General features: G+C 54.8%; 5 protein-coding genes across 5 annotated transcripts; all 5 read left to right on the plus strand.

Annotated features, from left to right (window-relative positions):
* Positions 1-117: 117 nt before the first annotated feature.
* DACRYDRAFT_96576 (uncharacterized protein) lies at positions 118-4,519 on the plus strand (the record flags this gene model as incomplete). Its single annotated transcript, XM_040777387.1, has 14 exons — positions 118-139; positions 188-524; positions 583-839; positions 889-1,245; positions 1,305-1,610; positions 1,665-1,785; positions 1,842-2,082; positions 2,131-2,298; positions 2,357-2,583; positions 2,637-2,861; positions 2,933-3,498; positions 3,559-3,804; positions 3,858-4,428; positions 4,486-4,519. 11 exons carry the CDS (start codon positions 118-120, stop codon positions 3,291-3,293), a joined length of 2,622 nt encoding a protein of 873 aa, XP_040625294.1. The 3' UTR covers positions 3,294-3,498; positions 3,559-3,804; positions 3,858-4,428; positions 4,486-4,519.
* Positions 4,520-5,025: 506 nt separating this feature from the next.
* DACRYDRAFT_118682 (uncharacterized protein) lies at positions 5,026-6,440 on the plus strand (the record flags this gene model as incomplete). Its single annotated transcript, XM_040770639.1, has 3 exons — positions 5,026-5,505; positions 5,563-5,982; positions 6,039-6,440. Exons 1-3 carry the CDS (start codon positions 5,245-5,247, stop codon positions 6,438-6,440), a joined length of 1,083 nt encoding a protein of 360 aa, XP_040625295.1. The 5' UTR covers positions 5,026-5,244.
* Positions 6,441-7,203: 763 nt separating this feature from the next.
* Positions 7,204-10,509, plus strand: DACRYDRAFT_24450 (uncharacterized protein). Its single transcript, XM_040773688.1, has 5 exons — positions 7,204-8,560; positions 8,608-8,888; positions 8,943-9,423; positions 9,478-9,897; positions 9,957-10,509. The coding sequence occupies exons 3-5, from the start codon at positions 9,166-9,168 to the stop codon at positions 10,359-10,361; spliced, it is 1,083 nt and encodes a 360-aa protein (XP_040625296.1). The 5' UTR covers positions 7,204-8,560; positions 8,608-8,888; positions 8,943-9,165; the 3' UTR covers positions 10,362-10,509.
* Positions 10,510-12,524: 2,015 nt separating this feature from the next.
* On the plus strand, positions 12,525-13,568 carry DACRYDRAFT_24452 (uncharacterized protein). The gene is made up of 4 exons (XM_040773689.1): positions 12,525-12,798; positions 12,853-13,026; positions 13,076-13,256; positions 13,308-13,568. Exons 1-4 carry the CDS (start codon positions 12,702-12,704, stop codon positions 13,363-13,365), a joined length of 510 nt encoding a protein of 169 aa, XP_040625297.1. The 5' UTR covers positions 12,525-12,701; the 3' UTR covers positions 13,366-13,568.
* A 1,768-nt stretch (positions 13,569-15,336) lies between these two features.
* Positions 15,337-17,816, plus strand: DACRYDRAFT_57437 (long-chain-fatty-acid-CoA ligase; the record flags this gene model as incomplete). Its single annotated transcript, XM_040775443.1, has 8 exons — positions 15,337-15,442; positions 15,490-15,900; positions 15,952-16,161; positions 16,210-16,433; positions 16,481-17,072; positions 17,121-17,227; positions 17,279-17,574; positions 17,636-17,816. 8 exons carry the CDS (start codon positions 15,337-15,339, stop codon positions 17,814-17,816), a joined length of 2,127 nt encoding a protein of 708 aa, XP_040625298.1.
* Positions 17,817-17,874: the final 58 nt, after the last annotated feature.

The following is a 17,874-nucleotide window of genomic DNA, read 5'->3' on the forward strand; positions in this document are numbered from 1 at the left end:
TGCACGTGAATGAACATCCCTTATTCACAGCCTTGTCACTAACAATAACTGAAAAGGCATTATTGTTGCAAAAGTGTCTACATGCGTAATTACTGGAACCAATAGACTGTTGCATCAATGTCAGCTGACGCACCTGTCGGTATGTTTTCACTTTTTATTACTGAAAAAAATCACTCAACGAGGTTAGACTACGACATCTTTGCCCATCCCTCCTTCGACTCAAACGAATACGCGAATGCCATCCTCGCACGCGAATCATACAATCCCTCATCCTCTAAGCCCAAACCAAGCACAACAATTGTCAGAGGAGCAGGCCCCATCTCTTCTGAAGCCGGTAAAGAGGACATATCCCTCGCCATCGCCAAACTGAACTTTGCGATTGACGATGTGGCAAAGCAGTTACAAAATGTCGTCGTGACGCACCATGAAGCTCTATTGGCACAAGCGAGCACAGTCACAGATCTGGAGAGGGCTATCGGCTCGGTGAGGCATGGACTGGAGCAGGTTGAAACTTCCCTGGACCGGTATGCGCCATCCTATAGTTGGCAAATACCGATACTGCCTCTGACTGGCTTCCCATAGGCTGAAAAATAAGATTCAATTACCACACGCGACCCTCTCAGCACATGTCGTCCGCCTCCAGCGTTTGCAGCTGGCAACGGACGTTCTCCGCCGCACATCGCGCTTCATAATCATCGCCCGACGACTTGAGGTGCAAATGGCAGAGGTGGATGCTGAGCCCTCGCATGCCGTTAATGGGAGTGGAGCCGCGACGGAGGTTTTGGAAGGGGATAAGGAGAGGGCGATCGCCAAAGCTGCATTGAGTATCGCTGAACTCGGTATGTGGGCTTTTCTCAAGCTGATTTAGTTGTGCTGAGCAGCCTGCAGTGTCACTCTACTCCGCCCCATCGGTAACTGTTGTCGACCAAGAAGGTGATTCTTCTACCTCCATTTCAACCGCAACTCCACGTGTACCTCTCTCCCAAGTACGCGCTGTTTCACGGCACATTGCCCAGATCGAATCCCACCGGATCAGAGTAACCTCTTCAATGGAGACCATGGTCTCGAACGGCCTGCTAAACCTGGATCAATCGCTGCTGGCCTCATCTCTTCAGACAGCTTACAATCTCGGCGTACTTCCAAAGCTGGTGCAGAACTTGATGGCTGATCTGACGGGTGCGGTGGACGAGAGGATTAGGAGTGCCTTTGATGTGAACCGGATATCGCGCGAGACGGCTGTCAAAGGTGGGTACACTCTCACGAGGCGCTTATATCCACCATGACAATTGTCTGCCTGTATCTAGAGGCACCCACGTCGTCCGTCCCCAGCCTGATGTACAAATCCCGCATCCGCACGGAACCTACCCAGATCACCGCTCCCCAATGGACGCAAGCGCTGTGGTCCCGCCTTGATCTGCTGATCGAAGACATGGCCTCTTGCTGCATCAAGGTCTACACACTGGAGAAGGTACTCCAGCGAAAACGCGACCCCGCTACAGGGGTTGTCTTTCTAGACGAAGGCATGAAGTTGCTCGAAAATAAACCCAGTTCCACATTTTGGATGTCGCTGTCCCAGGCGATCGAGAAGCATACAAGGGAGAATGCGAGGAGTGGGTTCACATTACTGGCGGATATTTGATTGTGCTGTGCTGACGATGTGACAGACTCGACATTTCTGCAACAAACCCTCAGCACATCATACCCGCGATTCTTGCGCCTGTTCCACGACTTCTTCGCCAAGATCGCCGTCCATACCGATACAGTATATACCCTCTCCCAACAAAGGTAGATATCCCAACCTCCATGCATACTGCTCATCACCTGACCCAGTTCAACCACAGCCCAGAAACAGTCTTAATCCTACGTTCCATCTCTCAGTTTGAGACGCTGTACCTCTCTCGCTCCACCGTCAGGCTAAATGAGGCCGTCTCCGCTGTCGTCGCGAACAAGGACGCTACACTCCTCGTGCGGACCATCGCGAACGAGCTAGACAAGGCGAGATTTGATCCTCTTTTGGTGCGTTCGGTGGCGAGGAACGTGGTAGGCTCCCTGGACAACTTGATCATGCGGCTCGATGGCCAAGTACGTCTTGCGACTTCCTCGGATGTGCGAAGCTGAAGATGACTGTAGGTCATTAAGGACAGACTTGCCACATCTCTACAGGGACCAGGAGCGACAATTCAGCAGATCGGCAATGCACAGGTCATCAGCACACTCTACCAGACCTGTGTCCGACTACGCAAGTTGCAGGACGAGTTCCATGAGAGTGTATGGACTATCGTAGAGCCCAGCACAAGAGTGCGTCTGCATTACCGTCCCCTAGTTGTCATTGCATATCATACCGACTATAATACAGATGATCCAAGCAGCCTATCAACGCGCTGTCGAGCCTCTACTGTCCGCCATTCGGCGAGAGACAGCCGCCATCATAGCCCGGCTACACCGGGTCGATTATGGCAAACCGTTTGACGCGACTGTGGGCGGGGCGTCGAGCGTGTACATGGATGATCTGATAACCAAGCTTACGCTTGTAAGGACAGACATACTGCCGAGGTTTGACGTTGGAGAACTGAGGAATGAGTGGTACGACTATCTCCCTTTTTCCGCTTTGAATGAGAGTGCTGAACCCCGCAAAGGATCATGCAAATAACCAAACATGTCCTCAAGCACTTCGTGTTGCACGCGTCTATCGCGAGCCCACTAGGAGAAGGTGGCAAGCTCCAGCTGACGAGCGACATGACTCAGCTCGAGTTTGCGCTTAATCAGTTTGTCTCATCCGGTGATGGGAGTGGGCCGAAACGGGGCAGCAGACTGCGGCTCGAGAACGCTGGGGATGATTTCAGGGCGCTAAGGGGGCTCAGGTATGTGTTATTATCAGTATACAATGCTGTCTATAAGGGTGAAATATTGACAACCCGCGTTCCTCGTACAGGCCACTCCTATTCCTCGACCCTGCTGACCTCACATCACCAGCACACACAGCCGGCCTCCCACCTCTCATCGTCCTGCACCACATCCTTGTTCTCTCCCCATTGCCAATGCCACACACGACAAACGGGTGGACAGAAGCAGAGTATGTGCGATGGGTGGACACGCACGCGCCGAGCGAAGCGTGCGATTTGGTGGAGGCGTGCTTGGGTAGGGGGGAGAAGAACGTTGCTGGAGGGTTCGAGAAGGCGGAGAGAGAGAAGGCACAGGGATGGGTCGAGCTGGCGAGGACGGTGCTTGCACACTCCCGGGACCCGCATCTACACACTCGAACGGGGAGCACGGTGGTCAATGGGCGCAGCTAGCTGGGATACCGTACAACCGAGTAATATATGACTTGGGCGCCTGCAGTGAATTGGCAAGGATTATGCCAGAGTTCGGTTAGCGTTGACATATCCGATGCCCACACAGGAGACTAGTAGCTCCGTGTTGTCCCTATCCATTGGTTCTGCTGGAGAGATCTTGAACACCGTTCCAAAGAATGCGCGGATGTCGCGGAAGTGTTGAATGCTACATACACAGGCAAGTATCAAAGCACCGCCAAGTTGAGAGTAGAGAATGAAGACGCACGCTCTGGGGCTCAGCTCTCCCATCCTGCACCTGCTTACGTCTTCGCTCCCCAGCACCATATACAACAGGACTAAACACTGATGAAGCCTATCGACACATCCTCCCCTCTTGAGTTCGAGCAGCAGCGCGCGCGAGGAGTGGAGGGCTACTTCTTCTGGTGTTGTTCCTGGTAGGGAGACAGATTCAGAGCAGTGTAGTGCGCCGGTTGTAGATTCAGCGACAAGGGAGAGAGCGTAGCCTGGGGATCTAGCGGCAAAATTAGTGTAGTTCCTTAAGATGAGAGAAAGAAGGCGGCGCACTTGCCACTGTCCTCGCCCTTGAATACGTCACTGTACAAGTATACATCGGGTATGTATCTATTCAGCACTCCCCGTGCAGCTTCGATCATACGATTAGAGAACTGCGGGCTGACTCTGACAGAGTGGGCGATCCCTCTGATCCTCTTGATCTTCCCGGGTTCAACAAAATTGAGCGTCTTAAGACTCTTCACCACAGGGCAGATAAACTGCACTTCTCCGCCTCCACCAGGAAAAGCCCCACGTTTCCGGATGCGGAGCTCCACACCCTCGCCTACGCCGAATGGGGCGAGCGTGGGCAAGGTGACAGTCCGTATGAGGTCCACGCTCAGGTCCCGCTCGTCCGTCGTAATACCCTTGAGAGTGAGCTCTACCCGTTGCTTGCAAAACGGAGCAAGGGTAAGTATTGGCTCCAGAAAATATCCCACAGAGCGAGTGAGAGGACAGTCATGCGAAATCGGGCCGCCGATCAGGACGCCTGGGCCGAAGAGAAGAGAAGTGCCGGTGAGGGAGATCTCGATGTTTGACCCGTTCGTGAGCTTTTCGAGGAGTCGCAGTAGCGAGACTTCAAAATCTGCACAAAGGTGTTAGTATGATGACATTCTGGCAAGGACGTCGAGGATCGGCACACCTCGCAACCCGGGATCCTTGTCGTCACTCCTAATCTGGTCGATGCGTACAGGTTTGCCGCTCAACAAGGAGAGCACGAGGCGATTACGTAGATGGCCATGTCCTGTAAAGCGCACAATAGGCTGAGTGTTGAAAAGTTCAGCGGCAGGCATTCTGAGCTGAAGCGAAGGAGAGGGTATATTTTGGATGAAGAGTAGATGAGAAATTGTGATCAGGGACCACCCAGAATGAGCGCCCAAAAAAAAGATAGCGCTGGTTTATTAGTGGCTGTGCGATGACTAATAACAAATAGTGCGCTCTGGTCCTCTTGCAAGTATATACAGTTTGTGTTTAGATCAACGTATGTTTTCTCCAGGAACTCATAATTTGCTGAACCTCCATCATATTTCGCAGATGAATTGCTCACAAACTTCGAACTTGCACTCTCTGATGGCCAAGGGCGGAGGGCGGCGGAGTACCAGCCGTTGGTTGGCCTAATCACCGTTCCAGCGGGCTTTAAAGCCGTTCATTGAACTCCCTGAAATCGTCCGTTGTCAGCATTGTCAAGTGAAGTTGGTCCGTTGGACTTCTCCATAACTTCATTGTCATTAACGCCGTGATGGGCACTTTCATGGCTTGCAACTGTTCCTGCCGATACCATCGGTTTCAATCAGGGCATTTTGGATTGCTGAGCAATCAGCACTTTCGTCAGTGTACTTAAAGCTCTGCAGAATGCCCAGGTCGAGTCCAGCCAAAGTACTTGGTTCCCTTCCACTGGAAAATGGCAGCCAAAGCGCATCACATCGACCCGCTCTCTCTCCCTTTCCACCCAATCCCGGCTTCGACCTCCCCAGGCGCGGTTGTCAACCTCACTGTATTGAACTGCGGGGAGATCACCACGCGATGGGTACATTTCCGCCAGCGCGAGACCGCTGAAGAGATGCGCGAACGGGAGACTGGCGTGGTGTTTGCGTGGGTGATCGAGAAGCAGTTTGATGATGGCAAGGTCGAGCGTTGGCTCTGGGATGCAGGAGTCGTCAGTGTGCGTTGCTACTTGGCAGATTGTGTTACTGCGACATTAGACTGACAGATGGTCAAGCATCCGAACGATCTCGGGCCAACCCTGGCGGCGAGTTTCGGCCCTCGGTTCATCTTCGACGTGCCTCCCTCTGCCCGGCTCCCAGGGCTGTTGGAACATCTGTCCCCTCCCCCTGCAACCCTCTCCACACTTACCGGGTTGCTCATCTCCCACTCTCATATGGACCACTATGGGCGGCTGTCCGACTTTCCTGCCTCCCTCCCTGTCATCTTCGGGCCAGGGACGAAAGCCTGGGTAGAGGCGGGGGTCGAGCAGGGACGTCCGATCCCGAAGACCTTCTGGGAACACCCGGATTGGATTGGAGAGGTTGGGGAAGAAGGTGCGAAAGGGAGAGGCAAGGGATGGGAGAAGGTGGGGAGCTACGAATACGCGTGGGACTGGTTCGGCGATGGCAGTTTGTGGCTTGCCCAAGCGCCTGGTGTATGTTCATCTTTCTCCTACCCAAAGCCGCTCGCTGATCATGCATTCTGCGCCAGCATTGTCCCGGACACATGGTCGCATTGGGCCGGGTCTCCACCTCCCCGGACACGTACGTCCTTCTAGGTGGCGACACCTGCCACTCGCGTCCTATTTACAGTCCGTTCCCCTCTCCCTCAGCACGCTGGCCCTGTGCCTGCTGGGCCGACCCATCCGAAGGCCCGGATGCCAAACCCTCGCATACGATGCACCTGGACCTCCCGCTTACGTACGAGAGCATCGCCCGCTTGACGCGGATGGAGATGGAGGAGAACGTGATGTGTGTGTTAGCGCATGAGACGGAGGTTGCGAGGGAGCTCGGGATTGGTATTGGGCAGATGAAAGGCGGCTGGGAGGCGTGGAAAGAGCTGGGTTGGAAGAGGAAGGAGAGTGGAGAACCGCCGAAGAAAGGCGTTATTTAAGGTTGTCATGATACGCTGCCGAGTTGAAGGTCTCTTGAGAACTTGGGATATTAAAGGAAGTTAACAAGGAAATCATTACGGCAAACAATTTTATCAAGAAAGGGATTGTTGCTATTAATTGTTCGTCGGTCATTAATGCTTGCTCAATTGTTATTGGGTGACGTGAGGTTTTGTAACTGCTCCGGTAAAGGGTGCTGAGCAGGAAGAAGGTACGGGGGGGACGGGGGAAAGACAGCAAACTTTACAAAGAGAAACCCTTGCTTTTACAGTGGAAAAAAAACAAACAGGAGAGCTCGTTTGACCACAAGCAAACCCACGACGGCTTAAGGAAGTTAAATCCGAGTACCCAAGGGCCCCGCCCGCAGTTTGTCCGCTTGATGTTCTCCATGCTGCATAGGTCTATTTCTGTACGTAACTATGCTGGTTAGCATTTGTGGAGCAGGAACCTCAAGATGGATGACTGAGCAAGAGACGCGGGTTCGAAGGATTCATAGAGCTCCAAACTGCGCTGTAGGAGTCCTATCGTCGATCCACTTTCCAATCCACGGTGAAGTTCTCCATCAAAGAGATTACAAAGTATTGCTCTAGTAACTAAAGCCTATGGTGATCTGGGTGATGCATGGTTCGAAAATGGGTACAGACGAGAGGGACAAGAGAATAAGCGCCCGGTGAGAATTATAACTCCGACCATCCTTGTCCGCGTCGTAGGATCTGCTTGTTCTTGTCTGCGTTCACTACGAGTTGGCTCGCAAATCAATTGCTGATTAAATACACTTCTTGATCACTGAAGATCTGGCTCATGGCTGAAATATTTAAAACTGAAGCTCGGGGCCAGTCCGATACCCCCATTGAACCATGGCTGCCGAAGCACATCACATCGACCCACTCACGCTCCCTTTCCACCCCATCCCTGCTTCCACTTCTCCAGGTGCAGTGGTGAAGCTCACCTTGCTGCACTGTGGTGAGAGTTGGACGCGCTGGGTCCAGTTCCGGCAACGCGAGACGGAGGAGGAGATGAAGGAACGGGAGACAGGGGTGTTCTTTGCCTGGGTGGTCGAAAAACAGTTCGATGACGGCAAAGTTGAAAGATGGCTGTGGGATGCTGGGGTGATTAGCGTACGTCCTCTTTGTCTATGGTGATATTCTGGTGTTGGCCTCCGCTCACATGCATGAAGGATCTGGATCGCGCTGGGGAAGGGATGGCAAGCCTATTCAGGTCTAGGTTCATTTTCAACGTACCTCCCACCGCGCAGCTTCCGCAGCTGCTCAACCACCTCTCTCCACCACCTGCAACGGTGTCAAACCTTACAGGACTCTTCATCTCTCATGCCCATCTGGACCACTATGGTGCACTACCCGACTTCCCGGCTTCTCTGCCTGTTATCTTTGGTCCAGGGACGAAGGCGTGGGCGGAGAGTTCCCTCGATTTGGGATTCCCCGTTCCGAGGAACTTTTGGGAGCATCCGAAGTGGATTGGGGAAGTCGGAGGGGAGGGAGCGAAAGGGAGAGGGAAAGGATGGGAGAAGGTCGGGAGTTTTGAGCATGCGTGGGACTGGTTTGGCGATGGCAGCTTGTGGCTCGCCCAAGCGCCTGGGGTGAGCTTTACCCTCTCATGTTGATGAATTTCTCGCTAATGTGCTACCCTTCTCTCGTTTGTCTGCACCAGCACTGCCCGGGACATATGGTCGCCATCGCGCGCGTGTCCACTTCCCCAGACACGTATGTGCTCCTGGGCGGCGACACCTGCCACGCGCGACACATCTACAGCCCCTTCCCGTCGCCCTCAGCCCGCGCGTCCTGTGCCTGCTTTGCTCTCCCTACCGAGGGTCTGGATACCGAACCGTCCCATACGATGCACGATGACCTCTTGCAGGCGTATCAGAGCATCGCCCGCCTGACGCGGATGGAGATGGAGGAGAATGTGATGTGTGTGTTGGCGCACGAGACGGAGGTTGCAAGGGAGCTAGGCGTGGGGATCGGGGAGATGAAAGGTGGGTGGGAGAAATGGAAGGAATTAGGTTGGAAGAGGAGGAAGGAGTCTGGGGAACCTCCAAGGAGAGAGGCGATTTAGCGTTCCCTGTGGCCTGCAAGGATTGAGGTTGATGGGTCCTCGTACCACTCTATGACTCATAAGAATGAGAGGACGAATATGACGAAATTATCTCACTGAGGGGTTTGTTCATTTCCGCCTGTTTATGTCATTCCGTTGTCCTGTTTTGCAGGTAGTGCTACCAATCGACAGACACAGAATCGCAGCCCGGCACCCGAAGGAGTCATCCAGTCGTTTTCAGGCATAGACCCGAGATCGCAGGCATTCTCATTGTCTGTCCGTCCCCCTTTCACCTTGGATTCGCAGTTATACAAGCAGCCCAGGGGAGGAAGTCAACGAGCCCCGGCCCAGAACAACCCAGACATCACTATCCAGAGCAGTAAGACGGTCGGTCCCTTCTAGAATCGGGTCAGCCAACGTAAACCTCCCACGAGGAAACTGAATTGAAGTACCTGTTCCACGCCCCCATCACCCGATCCATTCATCCCTCTGCACCATCCATATGTTGTCCATTCCATCAGGCCGTTTTCTGCGGAGCAGTTCGCTGGCGGTCGTGGGTCCTTGAGATGGCGTGGATTCCCGAGAATACTCCTTCGACGTACTTAACTCAGCGAAGCATATGCATGATGCACCACCACGCCCTCTTCATCCACAACGATAGCGACGGCGACAGCGATGGAAACCCAAGCAGCGCACGTCGACCCCCTCTCACTCCCCTTTCACCCCATCCCCGGCTCCTCCTCCCCAAACGCAGTCGTCAAGCTCACGCTGATGAACTGCGGTGAGCTGACTGCCCGATGGATCCAGTTCCGCCAACGGGGGACGAAGGAGGAGATGCAGGAGCAGGAAACGGCGGTCGTCTTCTCCTGGGTTATCGAGAAACAACTTGAGGGAAAGGTAGAGCGTTGGCTCTGGGATGCGGGGCTCGTTAGTGTGCGTCTACCCTCTATTCGATAATGGACTCCGTTCACGCTATCGGGGATATAGGACGTAGACCGACTGGGACCTTCAGTAGCAGAGAACACCCGTACCAGATTCGAAGTGCACGTCCCACCCAGCGCCCAGCTTCCAGAGTTATTCACGCACCTCTTCCCCCCGCCCGCAACGCTCAACACGCTCACAGGGCTTCTGATCTCCCACGCCCATCTGGACCACTTCGGTGCTCTCCCCGATTTCCCGACATCGTTGCCTGTCCTCTTCGGGCCGGGGACGAAGGCCTGGGCGGAGGGAGGGCTCGAGTATGCGTATCCTATCCCTGAGGACTTTTGGGAACATCCGGCTTGGGTTGGGGAGGTTGGGGAAGAGGGTGCGAGAGGGAGGGGAAGGGGGTGGGAGAAGCTGGGGAGTTATGAGAAAGCTTGGGACTGGTTTGGCGATGGGGGTTTGTGGCTTGCCCAGGCGCCTGGGGTGGGTTCTTTTACCTCTGCTGCAGAGGCTCGCTCACAGTTGTTCGTGGTACGGAATAGCATTGTCCAGGACATATGGTAGCGTTGTGCCGTGTCTCTACCTCTCCCGACACCTATGTCCTCCTGGGTGGAGACACCTGTCATTCACGATACATCTACAGTCCCTTCCCTTCCCCCTCTGCTCGCTGGCCCTGCGCTTGCTGGGCCTACCCCGCTGAAGGACCTGAAGCAAAACCGTCGCATACGATGCATGAGGACCTGTCTCTCGCGTATGAGAGTATCGCCCGATTGACGAGGATGGACATGGAGGATAACGTCATGAGTGTCCTGGCGCACGAGACGGAGGTTGCGAGGGAGCTGGGGATTGGGATTGGGCAGATGAAAGGCGGGTGGGAGGGGTGGAAAGAACTGGGTTGGAAGAGGAGGAAGGAGAGTGGGGAACCGCCCAGCCGGAAGGCGCTCTAAGTCGCTCGGGCTCCAGGAAGCTGGGTTGAAGGGCACCACTCAGGAATACGGAAATGGAAATCAATACATGTACGGAACAACGTTTTGTTGTATGACTCGATACCTGAAGAAGCAGAGAATGCGTTTATTGCACTGCAACCTGCATATGTCCCCTTCTGACAAGACCGCATCACCTCGGATCAGCGCGAGGCCATTCATTTCTCCGGCGGGATATGCTCCGTGACATATATTGCTGAATTTGGGAAGTGCGGAAATGCAGAACGCGGACAGTGCACAAGGGCGAATGGTAATACTGATGGTGACGATCAGTGATCAGCCTGCAAGGAGCTGCGAAAGCGGCGTCTTACCCAGGGTGGAGTGCTCTGTTCTCCGTGAGCCAATAATACGCAGCTACTATTCCTATTCCCTATACCATCTTGCCATTATTCATCCCATCTACTTCATGCAATAAACGCCCATCAAGAACTCCCAAACCCCATCAGGCAACGGAGAAGCCCGTGTCAGGCACGTATTCTCATTCACACAAGACAACACGGGTATTCGATTTTCTTCGGGAGAAGCCGAGCTGCATACTCAGACGCGTGCTGCTTGATGAGGAGGTGTAGGCGACGCATGCTAACCCTGCTTGTCGCGCACGGGCCTGCAGATGTTTTATACGATGCAAGAAAGGTCCGTATGAAGGGGATAAGGTCATCCCACTCTACAAGCAGCGCCAGCAGCCTATTAGTTCCCAGGATGTCGGTTCACTCGGCTCATGCCGGACCGAAAAAGTACTTATTCGCTCGTTCACCGGGATACAGGGAATATTGCAGAAGAAGACATAAATTGCGTGGCTGATAATGATGTCTCACCACCGGGTCCGCCTCCCGGTCCACTCATCAGCGGCATAAGAAACCGATTGGCTCAATAGAGTAATAGACCACATCAATCGGGCATGAAGGCATTTTTTGGCTTCCGTGTCTGCTGAGACACGCTTCGATAAACGGACATGCTTCTGATTCTTCTCGGTTTGAAATTTGCGGGATTGGGGCGTGATCGGTCTGGACCTCACGCGTGATCGAGACGCAGCGAGTAAGACCAGGAGAGGGGAGACCGGCGGACATACATACCAAGCCACTGAGACATAGTACTGAGACACTAAACAAGGAAGAAGGGGCAAACGCCGAGACACTCCGTGTGTTCTCCCCTTGACCTGACCTTAACCTCGCTGCGAGAAGGAAGTTGCGAAGCCGAACGCCGAACGGAGACGTGTGGCGAGGGTTCTGAGAGCTAAAAATTGAACGATGAGATCCCGATGTATCAGGACTTACGGGACGGCGGTTCAAGTTTGGTCAGGGGTTGGAGTTGTGGCTTTTTGGCTTCTCGGTTGCGCTGGGTTGGGTTGGGTTGGGTTGGGTTGAGCGAGGCTGGTTAGGTTCGTTAGTCCTTTAGGTTGTGGACTGCTGCTCGCTGGGCGGTTAGCGGTGGACAATGGCTGAGTATACATACGCGTGGTGATAAGATCTTACCGCTGAAAAAGGCTACGACGGAAGATGTCGGCCCACTCACGCGTCAACGTCCGTCAGGCGCAGCATACCAGTTCTTCTGACGACCTCCTCCTCCTTGCTTCTTTCTCTAGTGCTTCGGGTGCTTCGGGTCTGTGCTTCTTGTCATATGCGCGAATTCAGCTGCGTGGATTTCGCGCGCCTTGTAAGCTCGCCCGGGGGGCTGTTCATCTGCATCTGAATCTTCGTAGTGTGCTTGTGTGGGCGTTCGGCACCAGCGCTCTGGTACGATACCTTGCCACCTGCGTCTGTGCACCCGATGTACCGATGGAAGATCAGCTCGAGAGAATAGCAGGCTACAATCTGCGCGGACTTTGACGGCCAAGAGCCGCTCTCCACCCAAGACGAACGCGAGAACACGGCGACACACGATGTCTGGTGTCTCATATTCCCGATCTCAGGCTCCCGCTGTTTGGATCATACCCGTGCAAGCTCCCGATTACCAGAAGAGGCTACGCGATCGCCTGTTCCGATCCGGGTGAGAGAGGCCGATCTGGAAGGGCATTTCCACTCTTTTTTCCCGTGTACCGCTGTTTGGGGAAGAGGCATGACTGTGTCAGGAAGGGGGGATATAAGACATGACGTGACTCTCTCTCTCCCTTCCTCCCTCCCCTCCTCTGGCTGGTGTGCCTCACTCTCCTCGTTTCCTTTTGTACGAACCCCTCACGCACTTACGACACCCACGCCTCACGCATACAGCTCACATCACCCTTGTACACCTTCCTCACCTCGACGACTCCACTAGTGCCACTGCTAGACACCCGTCCCACACGTCCATTCCCGCCAACTCGCCAACATGTACCCAAGCAGATCAGCCATCCCCCCTTACTGCACCTTCCTCCAAGCCCGTCTCCAGATGGTGCGAGACGACTGGACGCAGAAGACCACTCCTGGTGCGTACTCGCCCCCTCTCCCAGTGCACAGCTAACCCAAGCGCATATATCTAGGCTCGCAGTTCCTCTCCTCTCTCAGCATCCTCTCCAATGCCCTCCGCCTCAGTGCGCTCTTCCTCGCGCTCTCCCTCCTCTCCGGCATGATACATGCAGTACCCGGTGTGCTCCCCCTGCTGCGCAGCATCAGCGTTCTCCAGCTCCTCGCCACTTTCGCACACGCTTTCCTCAGTATGCCCTCTCCCTTCCCTCCCATCATATATAACTAACCCAACCACAGGCCGCTGGATACACCACAAGACCTCTGAGCGTACCCTCCTCTCCCTCTCCTTCCTAGCAGTATACGGAACCCTCGCCTTCCTACTCCAGCAGGCGCTCGTCTTCCTCCCCATAGAGCCTAGGCTCGCGCTTCTGGTAGAAGTCGTCAGGTGGCAGGGATGGCATGTCGTACTGGACGTTGCGTGAGTCGTTCTTTCCTTTCCCTCTTGCGGTGGGACTGATAGGATGGGAAGGGATATCACCCCTCCGAAAGAGAGTTGCGCTAGGCCGTCCCTGCTCGTCTCTTTCTAAGCTCCTGTCACCCGGCTCAGCAGTAGGGAATGGCATGGGCATATCATCCCCCCTCTCCTCGCGCCTAGGCGTCCCCCTACCCATACGCGTACACTTACACCTAACTCTATTCCTCGCACATTATCCCATAGTCAGCAATAGCTTATTCTAGTATACATCCCCGATCCTGTCCAAAATCAAATATGAATGCATCAGCCGTTGTGCCCTGTTGTGCAAGAAGTCGGCGTTAGGATCAAACTTCTCGGGTGAAGCTCGCTTTCCCCAAATATGGAGAGCTGTGGGATCCTTCCTCTCTCGCCCTTCTCTTCCTATTTTCTTCGCACGAATCTAGAGGTAAGGGTTCGGCTGGGCCTTTTCCTTCTGAACAAATGCCGATTTCGGGCCCTTGGAACATCGCCAGCCAGAGCCGAAGCGTAACGGGCAGGGCTCCTGAACCGAATTGGAACTTGCAGATTCCAGGCACTGGCATTTCAGCCTATAGGTATTAGGGTATCATCTTCCCTATTAGAGAAGTTTGTACAAGCAGATGGGAGTGGTCCTCAATAGAATAATATCAATATTGGATTTTATTATCGAGAAAATGTCTCGGGAGATCCTGTGACGGTGTAGGGTTGATGATGTTTTAGCGCCGCGGAGATCTGGTCGCTGGGTGCGGGACTGGTAAGCACTGTTCACCTCCGGATCCGTATGTACGCAACATGAGTGGGGGTCAGGTGGTTTGTTTATTGGCCTAGCTTGAGATTTAAGCGATCTTTGGGCTGGAGCGATGCAATGCGAGGGAGCAGGGTGGTCGACGAGCGCGGAGTGGGATGAGGTGCTTCGGATCTCCTATATTCTATGAAAACCTAAATACCACACGGACGGACTTGGTTCTCGTAGGTTGGGAGCATTAACGGACCTATTGTGTTGAAGGATCCGGATATGATAGGAGTAGGACGATTACATAGGGGTGAGGCTCGGGGCTGGAACAAGTTGTTTCGGAAGAGTACTAGTGGGAGTGGTTGATTACTGGTATCCTTTGCAATGCTGGTTGTTCATGATGGGCGTGGGATGGATGCATCTACTAACCGCCGATGGGGAAGAGGGGGTCGGGTACGGGGCTGATATGCGCCTGGTCGGAGGAGAGGGAGGGGGAAGAGGGAGGACAGTGTAACGCGTGAATAGGCATCCCTAGATATCCGAACAGATATCCCATTATCATCGTCTGATTTTTCATATTCGTATATTGTATGAATGAATATTCCGATTACCTGACGTCTGATGGCTCGGGTAGCCGGTCAGGGTTAGCAAAAGCTGGAGGGTGCTGTCACAACCGATGGCTGGATGTAACAACCATCATTACGGACAATGAGCCGGTGTACATGCGTCATAACTTGCTCGTGGGTCGCCAGTGTGCGCAACCCCGGAAAGCTGGTGGATTCCAGCATCCACATTCGCCTTGAAGGACAGAGCATTAATCACGTGAACCAGCCCGTTTGTGTATGAATAACCGGACCCTTCCCCGCAGATTACGAACGGTGTTACGTGGCGCTCGGCCCGTGGGAAATCATGCTGAGGGGTCTTTGTCGGCCGCAGTTAAAAGGGGATGCGGGGGGGTTGAGCGTGGATGAAGAGAGGGGGGAAGTGGATGACGGGGTGTTAACCGCTGGTGGATGGATGAAGAGAGTGAATAACCGGTGCTCAGCTGATCCCCTCCTAAGTCTGCCGGGTATTACGTTTGCTCGTGCTTGTGCGCTCGTCGCTGTCTCTCTTAGATGGTCCCTGTCGCTGCCGACACCACCACTCCTCCCTTTTGAGCTGGCGAACCTTACCTTGTACCGCCGGTGTCAATCGAGCCCCGGTTACACATCCGCCACCCTCTCCCCCTCTCTACCCTTTGCGCCCTCCTCCCCCGCTATATCCTCCCCATCTCCTCCTCTAACCCTCATCACCTCTCAATCTCATCCACTGTCCACCACCCCACCATCCGACATGCTCACCTCAAACCCGGATGACGCGCTCTTCCCCTGGCCTCTACCAGTCGACTACTCAAAGCAGTCGTTCGAAGTCCCAGGAACAAGGCGACCAGGGCAGACAGGTGCGTACGTCCTCTTCCTTTCTCCATCCAGTGTTGACTTGCTCCAGGACACTACAGGAACTCCGCGCATCCGGACCTGATCACTACCTCCCTCCCTGGGGTGCCGTACACCACCATCCCCGAGATCCTAGACTATGCCCGTGCTCATTACCCGGACGACTACCGCTTGTTTGGCCACCTTCCCGTCCTCCAGCCAGCGACGCACGACACTCCTTCGATCTACGCGAGCGCCTATTCCTGGATCACCTACGCCGAGGGGAACGCGCTGCGTCAACAGCTCGGAGCTGGCGTGGATAGGCTCTACGAGGAGGGACTCCTGGGCTCGAATCCTGAGGGACTCCAGACAGTGGGGATATGGAGCATCAATAGGCCCGAATGGCAGATTGTCGATTATGCGCTGCTGAGTTACTCGAGAGTGAGCGTAAGCTTGTACGACACTCTGGGGAGGGATGCGTGTGGTGCGTTTCCCCGTCTTCCTCCCGGGTCGTGAAGTGCTGATCGTGTAATAGAATACATCATCAACCATGCCGGTATTCAGCTTGCGTTCACCACCGCGGCGCATATAAGGGACCTCTTGGCTCTTGCAGGGCCCGAGGGGAGCGGTCGCTGTCTCTCCCTCAAGGTCGTCGTGAGTCTTGACGAGCTCGAGCCGGTCGCGTGGGGGATGTTCGAGTCTTGGGGCAGGGAAAAAGGGGTCAAGGTCATGTTGCTCAGCGAGGGTGAGTTGCAGAGCCTTTCGAGTCGGGGCGCGAGCTCATCTTTCCAAGTGTACAAGTTGGGTAAGGATCATCCGCGCCCTATGCGCTACCCGACCCCTTCGACCGTCGCCATCATCTCGTACACCTCGGGCACTACAGGCAACCCGAAAGGGGTCGTGCTCACCCATGCCAACCTCGCCCTGTCCGTGTACAGCCATTGTCTGGGCCCCTTTATGAAGAACTCGAACAACGCAGCGATGTTCAGCTTCCTCCCTTTGGCGCATATATACGGGGTGCGTATATGCGCCTTTATCCAAGCGCAGGACTGACAGTCCCACAGCGCGTGCACGAGCAGATCGCAATAACCATGGGGATGGCGATCGGGTACTCGACGGGTGACGTCCTCCGGTTACTTGAAGATATGCGGCTATGCGAGCCGCAATGCTTCATCGCTGTCCCCCGTGTGCTGAACAGGATCTACAACGCCGTCAACCCTGTCCTGAAGGGCGGGCTGAAGGGAGCGATGGTGCAGCACGCGATCTCTGTGAAGCTGCAGAAGCTGCACACGACAGGGCAGGTGAAGCACGCTGTCTGGGACCGGCTGGTGTTCAACAAACTCCGCGCACTGTTAGGCGGGAAGATAGAGGTGATCACCTCCGGCGCAGCGCCCATATCGGGCGAAGTACTCGATTGGTTCAAAGTCGTCTTTGGCGTCGAGATGGTACAGGGGTACGGGATGACCGAGAACTGCGGTACGGCGTGTCACAATTTCACGTCCGACCCTTTGCCGGGAGGCACTGTTGGAGGCCCGTCACCGGCGAACGAGATAAAACTGATCGACGTGCCCCAGATGGGGTACCTGACGGACGTCCCTGAGCCGAGGGGAGAGCTCTTAATGCGGGGTCCCAACTGCTTCAGGGAGTATTATAAGGGTGAGCTGTCCGTTGGGCGTTATGTGGCGTGTGCTGATTTCGGAATAGATCCAGAGAGCACCAAGGCGACTGTTGACGATGAGGGCTGGCTGCATTCGGGTGACGTGGCGATAATAGACAAGTATGGTCGGTTGTCGATCATCGACCGTGTTAAGGTACGTCCCATCCCCTCGTCTTCACTGAAGAACGTACTAACGTGCCGGAAGAATATCATGAAGCTCTCCCAAGGGGAGTATGTCGCCCTCGAGAGAGTCGAGTCGGCATACTCGACCATCCCTCTCATCTCCCAGGTCTGGGTCTATGGCGAAGGAACGCAGGACTACGTCGTCGCTGTCGTCGTGCCCGATCCGGTCCTGTTCGCCCCGTTCGCGAGTAAGGTGCTGAGCAAGCCTGTGTCCGAGAAAGACAGGGCGGCGATGGACGACGCGAGCGGGGATGAGCGGGTCGTGGATGCGCTTTTGGGGCTTATGATCAGGGAAGCGAAGAAGGAAGGGCTGAAGGGGTGCGTCCTCTTTGAACCATCCGCGCGAGTTGACTTTGCTGACTTGGTTGCGTTGGTGAAGGTTCGAGATCGTCAAGCGGATACATATCTCCCTCGAGCCGTTCACGATCGATAATGGGATCCTGACCGCTACGCTCAAGCTGAAGCGGAGGGAGGCGTACAAGAGGTATAGGAAGGAGATCGATGCGCTCTATGCGCTGGGGAGTCCAAAGCCGAGAGAGGAGGACAAGGCTAGGTTATAGTTCCTCGCCTCGGTTGGCGGCGCCCGGGAACGCCAGATGCGTGAAGGGAGAGACTAGG

The sequence above is a fragment of the Dacryopinax primogenitus genome, assembly GCF_000292625.1.
Source record: "Dacryopinax primogenitus strain DJM-731 SS1 chromosome Unknown DACRYscaffold_19, whole genome shotgun sequence".
In the NCBI taxonomy this organism is placed as follows: domain Eukaryota; kingdom Fungi; phylum Basidiomycota; class Dacrymycetes; order Dacrymycetales; family Dacrymycetaceae; genus Dacryopinax; species Dacryopinax primogenitus.

Excerpts from the sequence above, each read along its gene's own strand:
- DACRYDRAFT_24450 (XM_040773688.1), top strand. The coding sequence starts at position 9,166 with ATGGAAACCCAAGCAGCGCACGTCGACCCCCTCTCACTCCCCTTTCAC. Across the intron at positions 9,424-9,477 it reads GGGATGCGGGGCTCGTTAGT|GACGTAGACCGACTGGGACC; the intron begins GTGCGTCTACCC and ends TCGGGGATATAG. Across the intron at positions 9,898-9,956 it reads GGCTTGCCCAGGCGCCTGGG|CATTGTCCAGGACATATGGT; the intron begins GTGGGTTCTTTT and ends GGTACGGAATAG.
- DACRYDRAFT_24452 (XM_040773689.1), top strand. The coding sequence starts at position 12,702 with ATGTACCCAAGCAGATCAGCCATCCCCCCTTACTGCACCTTCCTCCAA. Across the intron at positions 13,027-13,075 it reads TTTCGCACACGCTTTCCTCA|GCCGCTGGATACACCACAAG; the intron begins GTATGCCCTCTC and ends ACCCAACCACAG. Across the intron at positions 13,257-13,307 it reads CATGTCGTACTGGACGTTGC|GGATATCACCCCTCCGAAAG; the intron begins GTGAGTCGTTCT and ends TAGGATGGGAAG.